The 8,279-nt window shown below is 37.2% G+C and overlaps 1 protein-coding gene across 1 annotated transcript; it reads right to left on the reverse strand.

Annotated features, from left to right (window-relative positions):
• Positions 1-2,946: 2,946 nt before the first annotated feature.
• LOC132544583 (uncharacterized) lies at positions 2,947-5,600 on the reverse strand. Its single transcript, XM_060208201.1, has 4 exons — positions 5,160-5,600; positions 4,678-4,815; positions 4,042-4,200; positions 2,947-3,294 (listed from the first exon to the last, which is right to left on the reverse strand). Exons 1-4 carry the CDS (start codon positions 5,598-5,600, stop codon positions 2,947-2,949), a joined length of 1,086 nt encoding a protein of 361 aa, XP_060064184.1.
• Positions 5,601-8,279: the final 2,679 nt, after the last annotated feature.

Consider the following 8,279-nt stretch of genomic DNA (forward strand, 5'->3'; position numbering starts at 1 on the left):
TTACACTGCACTTCAATGGAATGCTTTACTTTTTAGATTTAGAAATGCTATTTGATAAGCAACATCATTCGTTAACGTGCAATGTGAAACTTCGAAATGTATACTTCCAAGCATTAAAGATATCATTAATTGTAGGACAACCTAGATGTCGTTACATGTTTTTTTCTATACATTTGAAATCAATAGGAATAGTCATATTGTTTATCAACGACCTAATCGATTTCCCATCACACGGGAATGTATAATGGTCAGTCCCTTGTGTGTTGACCTACTTACAGACATAGGTAAATCACTGTAGGTACTTCACCCAAATGTCAGATTAATTGTCTTTTCCCACTGACGGCGCAACCAGGGATTTGGCACATCTGTAGTGTTACCATTTAATGTCCGAAGGCTGACATTCATTTTATACCAGGGAGCTTGAATGGAACGGAATTGTTTTTCCTTTTAAAATAAAGATTATAAGTAATTTTGAAATAAACGAAACAACGCATTATAGCTACTTTGTCTTGATGATGTGATGCTATGTTTATATCATGTTCCTGTCTCAATAATATTGGTTTTGTTTCCAAATGAATCAAGATTAATCGATAGGTATGTATGAAAGTTGCCGAAGTATCAAACCAAACCAGCCATTCTATAATAATAAAGATAGTGAAGATGAAGAAATCAATATTATGCATTCAGTTTAGTTGGTCGTGTTACAGCATGACTATCTGTGATCGCTAACAGCTAATTCTGTGATCGATATTTTTTTCTTACCTCGTCGCTCATTTTCAGAAAAACTGAAATGAACAAGTAATAAAATATAAATGATATAAATGTTGATAATGATTCAAAATCGAAGGACTTGATGTATGTGACACTGTCCCAATTAACCAACTTAACGATTAATTTATTTTGAGGTGTCCAACAAAAAAAAAAAAAAAAAAAATTACGATAACACTTTTGACATGAAAATTCAATGTTTTCGAGGGTTCCGTAGGGACTTACTGAATGTAGTGGTCCGATGAATAACGATGATACTTTATTGACGAAAAATTTTGATTTGATTATAGAGCAAAATCTTAAATTCTAAATGTCTATGAAACAAAGTACATTATTCAAGACTTAGTTGTGGGACAAAATTTAATCATGTTCATTTCTACATGTTAAGAGGTATAGATGTAAGTCATAATCTATTGAGACCTACAGTTACGGCATTGTACCGTCTTTCGTCTTTTTCTATTAGCACAAATCTTGCATCGACTATCTCTTGTTTTATCTTGTGTGCTTTTGTGCTTGGTGCAAATTGTTACACGTTTACTGGGATGTTTTCATACTAATGTTTTGTTTAAATATCATTGGAATTGGAAAAAGTTAGAGATCAAAATAACATATTTGAGTTTGGTTTATATAAGATAGCTAAATACCACCCACTTTCTCCAAACCCCATAACATTAATTACTTAGAATTAGTCATGCTCTGTGAAAGTGGCAATTGAAAAGTACCTGGAGTGTTTCGCGATATATAGCAAAAAGATAATTCATATTATGCAATAAAAGACCAAGAAAGTGGTGTAATAAGTTCCGTTTCCGTGGTATCGTGATTGATCTGAAATGCACATCTTTGACTAAACAGCGATCGTCTCGATATTGGTAGTCTACAAGTGTGTGCCGAAATAGCGCTTTAGATATCCTTTAGAGATACACCAGTGAGTTTCCAGCGTGTGTTCGACATGCGAGCTTTTCAGCTACTTATGTAATATATTCCGTTAACACTTCTCTAGGTTATTTGTAAAGTGCTACATACGTAAAGAAATGACTTTGTTTTACAATTTCAATTAGGATTTGATTTCTCTTTTGAGTAGACAAACAACGTCTGTAGGCGGGGGTCTGAATACTCATGATGATGCTATCTAGATTCATCTGTGTTGTCATAATTCGTAAATCTAGTGACTTTAGATATTCTACTTTTTTATTATCTAATTGAACTCTAGAAATTATGAATTAATTTATACAGCGCTAACACACAACTGAAGTCTAATTAACGGAAGCGTACCATTCGGCGATTTCTTTACAAATACAGATATACTAAGGCCATACCAATTTGATTTATAGTTCTTCGAGATTTAAGGATTTAAAATTGGAGCAAGCGACTGTTAGCAATGTTTTTATGTTGGAATTAAATTATTCTTTTGGTTTTTAATGTTGTTTCTAAGTGACAGATCTTTTAAAGTAAAACATCTACCTGATCGAGGTCTCCAGTAATAAATCATTTTATCCATATTTATATTGTATCATATAAGGAAAATATGTTAGAAAAAAATTGTATGCATGATACCGAAAAAGAAATCTGAAGTCCTAGATTGGGGTAGACATTTTACTTGATAGCCCTTTTATAAAAAGAAATGGTAGTTTTCAAGGGCTACCCAACAAAATATCTCATAGTAAACCATTAATTTGTAATGTAATTGCATTTATCCATGGCCAATTGCATCAAGTTCAGCAGATCATTTTGGTGGAGCAAGACTGAATATCTGAAGAAGACCTGCACTGGAATAGAATTTCAAAATGGACACACCAATTATGTTAATCAGAAGGAAATTATCAACAAACACATTTTCAAAGCATATTAACTGTATTGTATTCAACAATTGCTTGAAAGAAAACCTTGTAAAAAGATATAAAAATATTGAAAAAAATGATATACCTTTATCAAATTATAAACTAAAAAAGAACAAACGGAAAAGTTAACAGGAATGACTAGAAAATTAATCACAAACATTTACAAACAATTAAAAGTAAGTCAATTACGTTGCATAGTCTAAAACACAGTCAATTTGGAATATGTTGGTTATTAAATACCAACTGTCTGACAGGACAATATATAATTGCTGTTTTATTTTAGTAAATGACAGTTCAAAAATTGTAAAGCACTTGATTTCCTGAGACACAATAATGTCAATCATAGCTTAAACATACACATCCTGATGGGTTGATGTCTTTGGCTTCTTGAACAACTTTCCCCCCATGTTTTGGCGTCCAAACCTTTATATCGGCAGCTAAGACATAGTGGTCTTACTACTGGAAATTCTGCCAGCAGTCTTTCTATGTACTCATCGAGAAAGCCTTCCTGTGCTCCACAATAAACACAGCAGGGTGGTGCTATGGCCCTCAGTGGTGCTGAATAGTAGGTAATCTCCAATTCAGAAGTGCAGTTAATACTTTGTCTGGTTACCAATCCACTTTCTTCAGACAAACTCTCACTACAAACAAAGTCGCCTTCTTCCCGGATTTGCCTCAGATATACACCCTGAAAGAATAACAGAAGTATTATCATTTGACACTATGTTCATGCCAAATTAACGATTTTAGCCAAATTTTATCCAGCAACACCAATATCAATTGGATTGACAGATAAAATCAACATTGCTGCTCAGTCGTTAGCCATGAAACAGAAGTGTGCCTCAATGTCTTGAATGAATCAAGCCGCTCTTAACACTTTATTATTTCAGTTTCTCTGTATTACATATTTCATCATTTGAGGTTTAGTTTTTTAACAAAGATTATTTCCTTGGAACACAAATTTCACATATAAATGAAGACTTGCAAATCACTATGATAGGCTACATTAAGATAATTAGAAGAATTACAGTCCCCTCCTGGGCGTACTTTAATAGAGGTCAAAATTCAAAGTCAAGGTCACAGTGACCTACTTTTGGTAAAACAACACGCCGTTTCACCATGGTGCTCTCACATGCCAAGTTTGAAGTTCCAGTATGAAAAAGTATAGAAGTTAAAGCCCGGACAAGATTGAGGGATGGATGGACGGAAGGATGGAGGACGGAATCGACGCAAAACTATAGTCCCCCTCTGGTTTCCGGTTGGGGACTAATAACCAACTTTGGAGCATTTGACCTGTGTATGATGTCCACTTGTATTAAAAGTATAAACCCTATTCGGTTCTGTTGTATGGTCATTATAGACAGGTTTACAACAGTTAGTTGAATATAGATATAGGTTACCTGTTCGCGTGTTGTCTTGATTTGCAGTACATGACTCGTGGACGGCCGCAGTCATTGCAGTGGAGAGTGTCTCTGGCTTTCCCTGCTTTCAAAACGTCTCGATTCCTTCGATCAGCTTCAACAGCAGCATCGCAGAAAGCTGAAGTGTTCTTTGCAGAGGGTCGATGGGAGTCATCAACATCTTTTCCATGCAACTGTCAAGAAAATAGAAGCTTGCATACAACACCATGCTAAAGCATATTTCAGCTTGATAATAGTTACGTTTTTTCAGGGTTGAGTGGAAAAAGGGCACATCACAATATTAAAAGAAAGAGAAGAGATACATTCTTTCTCCATTTAACCTCTAATTAATTTACCCATAAAAAAATAGAATAAATATTCTTGAAAGTAGAGGTATCAAAACACAAACTACTAGAACTGCAAATCAAATTGCCAGGTAAAATCAATTAAAATTTGCTTTATCTTTCTCTGTATTAGCTGATAATCCATAAACATCCTCTTGCCAAAAATGTTTTATCATATTGAATGAATCTTTTTCGTATTAAACACTGATGACCTTAAAGCTCTAATCTATATTGTCAGATGAAAATATATTTGAACTTATTGTTGAATACCTGCCAGCATTGCATTAATTACCTCAGTAAACCTCATGTAGCGGTGGCCAGACTCACCGGAACTGGGCAAGGATGAAATGGAATGGGTTCCAAGAGCCGTGGTGGCTGAAATCGGCAGCACGGACAGTGATCGTCAAAGCACTTCCCTATCTGAAAGCTGTAATGACAGCTTATACTATGACGCCTCAGGAAGTCCTATATACAAATAAAGAAAAGATAACTTGTAAAATATTTCCTCAATTAAATTTACCTTTCAATACTACATGTATTATAACGTGTTTTCTTCTAAAATATAACATTTTCTTCATTTATTATTGCTTTACATCCTATCGACAGCCAAGGTCATTTAAGGAAGTAAGGAAGTGCCAGGTTAAGATGGTGGAGGAAGCCGGAGTACCCGCGAAAACCTATGACCTGCAGTCAGTACCTGGCAACTGTGGACAAATAAATTATAAAGACATTTAATTATCTTTATTTATTAAGGTTTCTTAACTTTATGCAGGTATTAAACTATTAAACATATTAAAACCAATATATACCAGTAGCTGACCACTCTCACTGAGATCTTTACTGGAAGCAGCTGGATTAACTTTGGTAGGATCAGCATGGGTAAATTCTCTAACATTGTCGAGATGGTCATCAATTTCACTTCCTGGAACACCAGGGTACACAATGAAAGGAACTTCTTTCAGTTTCATTCGTCCAAAGCGAGCATTCACTGTTTCTAGTACCTCGCTAATACTTTCTGAAAATGCCTCCTTTAAGCCCAAACAACTGGTAGCTAGGTTTCGAACAGCATTGAGGGAAGACTTATTCTTGATTTTATCTTCAAATTTTTTATCCATTTCTTTTCTACTCAGTGCTACGTGTTGAAGTGCCAGATTGATAATGGACATGCAACGTTCTGCGGGATTGATCCAACTATGATTTGGGGCAGTTCGAATCGCTATAAGTAGATCCATATCCAGCTGCATGAACATTTGTAGAAGAGGAGTTTTGACTGTTTCAAATGTTACGCGGTGGTCTTGACCCCCATCTGTCACATGCACAATATGGGATTCTTCAAATCCACTTCATCACTGGAGTAATGCTCTCGGAGAATTCTTGTTGTTTCCATTGCCTGTCGGAATGGGCTTGATGCCTCAAATACTTTGTCCTTCAATGTAACAAATGCCTGTCCATTAAAGAAACTGTCGTCAGCATCTTTTGGTAATGCTGGTACAAGCATCACAGACGGCACAAGGCCTGCGAGATGGAAATCATGATATGTGGCTACAAGAGGTGGTCCAGACGCAGGCACCAGAGCTTTGTTATGACTTCTCACACCAGTAGATATTGGGATCCTAGGTTCCCCGACAGGTATTATGGCTTTATCATCTATACAGATGAAAGTGGCAGAGTCTCGATATTTCACACAGAACTCCTTCAAATAGCAATAGTGTTGCCACATATCGTGCATCTGGATGTCCAACTCTTGCCAATCTGGTTTGAACATGGTATTTTATATTAATTGTTCCTTTGTATTTGAGTGCAGTCCTTTCAAATGGATTGTTTGGCATGAACTGTAAACGAATTGTTTCATTGGTGGGAATTGGTGTGCCTTCTGGTAGACTTTTGGCCACATGATTCTTCAAATCTTCAACTGATATAGCAAGGGGCAGGTATAACTCATCACCATGACGTCGCTCTTGTACCGGAAGAAGTTCTTTGTCAAAATATTTCTTCACGGCTGTGAAAAACTCATTATATTTGCTATCTACTTCTTTACCATTAAGTTCCCGGTAGTGAAGCAACAACTGAGGATCGTCGCCTGTGAGAAGTATTTCGGAAACCCTTTCATCGACTTCTCTTTGGTCATCATTCTCCGACACCCCCTCTGTTCCTGTGCCGCAGAACACTTTTTAGAGCTTTCACAAACTGACAGTATTCATTTATGAAATCTCTTCTCATTCCCCGTGTTGAAAATTCTGGAAAGTTTTTAGCAATTTTTTTGTGCGTTCATTGTATCGTGCTCACCTTCAACATGCACCGTCCACATGAAGTTCAATGTTCCAATGTTGCCTCCATATGCCATTCGGAATAACATAGTAGGCTTTGAAAGTGCGAGGTTGTTGATATATTTCCTGCGGGATGTTTTGGACTGTGGCGAGTAGTGGTCAAGATCTTCAAAGTCACTGGTAGTCTTGACAACATTGTCTAGGTCTTTATAAATTTCATTTGGAACTGGTTTTGGTTCAATGTATTTGCAGATAGAGTCACATTCAACACTCCTCGCAGGTTCCGTTCTTACTTGATATAGATTTTTGTGACGATAGTTGTCTTTTTTGTTTATCGTGTTGCTTTGGCATAGATGGGAAAGATAAACCTTTAGCCAAATCTTCAGCAACCAACTGCAGTTTTTCTGCTGTCAAAACTGGTGTTTTGTGACGGTACAAAGCAAATTTGTTGTACCCTTAAAATGGACTGAAACATTCGGGAATTGGGAATCCATTCTCTTTAAATTTTTTTATGACAAGTGTCGATGCTCCATAGTGCATTGCTGAGAAGACCTATGACTCTCTTACCTTGGTCCTGGCTATCACCAGGCCAGCCATCGTCAAAAGTTCCAATCCAGTCAATCAAGTCACAAAACAGTTTCTGGGTAGCATTCAGTTTTGAAGTTGTAGGTTTCGGTGGGAGAGAGAGTTTTTTGTGACGCCATGAGCACGGAAAATGCAGACTGTTTACATTTAACGGAATTTGTGCCTTCTGATTTATGGCAATAACTGACTAAAAATTCAGCGAATCTCATATTCAAATCCGCACATACCGATACAAGCATCGTCGGCGAGGAGACGACGATGTTGTTTGAACAGGGAGGACGACAAGCGAAAATTCTTATTTCCAATATCTGATGCGATAGTTCTAACTGATCGCACAGATCATAAAACGAAATGTTGTCAGCTGTCTCCATTGCTGTTTGGTATGACATTATAACGACCAGTCTCAGTCGTTACAGAAACTATGATTACTCCCATGTTGTTAGCTAGTTTTTTTTCCGGTCGAACATAGATCAGACGCAGAAAAAAAGCTTTATATAATTGCGACGTTTGTGACAAACGCAACTGTGATCCGGAAATAGGGCAATTTCTAAATTTTGAATCCATGCAAAATAAGTCCGGATTCGTCAATTTTAATTGGAGATGAAATAGGAGCGGTATTTTGTTTGGAAATTATTGATCGCTTAAAATAGGAGCAGTAAATCCGACGAACTATAAATCAAATCAGTATGACCAAATATATATTTATAATGAGCGGCAATCATTATGCTCCGGCTGTCACAAGTACAGAGAGAAAGGGCTGTAGGCATGATCCAGGCTGGGGAGTTTCGCCGTCGAGTTGCACGGCATTTTGGTTGCAGTGTTAAGACAATTTGCCAGTTGGTAAGTCATTTAAACCAAACTGGGTCAACATCCGATCGTCCCCGAAGCGGCCGACCCCATAAAACGACCGCCAGGGATGACCGTCGTATACGATTGATACACTTGCGCAATCGATTCGTAACCGTAGTAGAGACTACAAGGACACTGTTTGGGCGTCGTGTGTCTCCCCAAACAGTCCGCAACAGGTTGAGGGCCTACCAGTTGAAAGCGCGGAGTCCCTACACTGGACCCAATTTG

The sequence above is a fragment of the Ylistrum balloti genome, unplaced genomic scaffold, assembly GCF_031769215.1.
Source record: "Ylistrum balloti isolate Yb309-2 unplaced genomic scaffold, AGI_CSIRO_Ybal_v1 Utg369802, whole genome shotgun sequence".
NCBI lineage: Eukaryota > Metazoa > Mollusca > Bivalvia > Pectinida > Pectinidae > Ylistrum > Ylistrum balloti.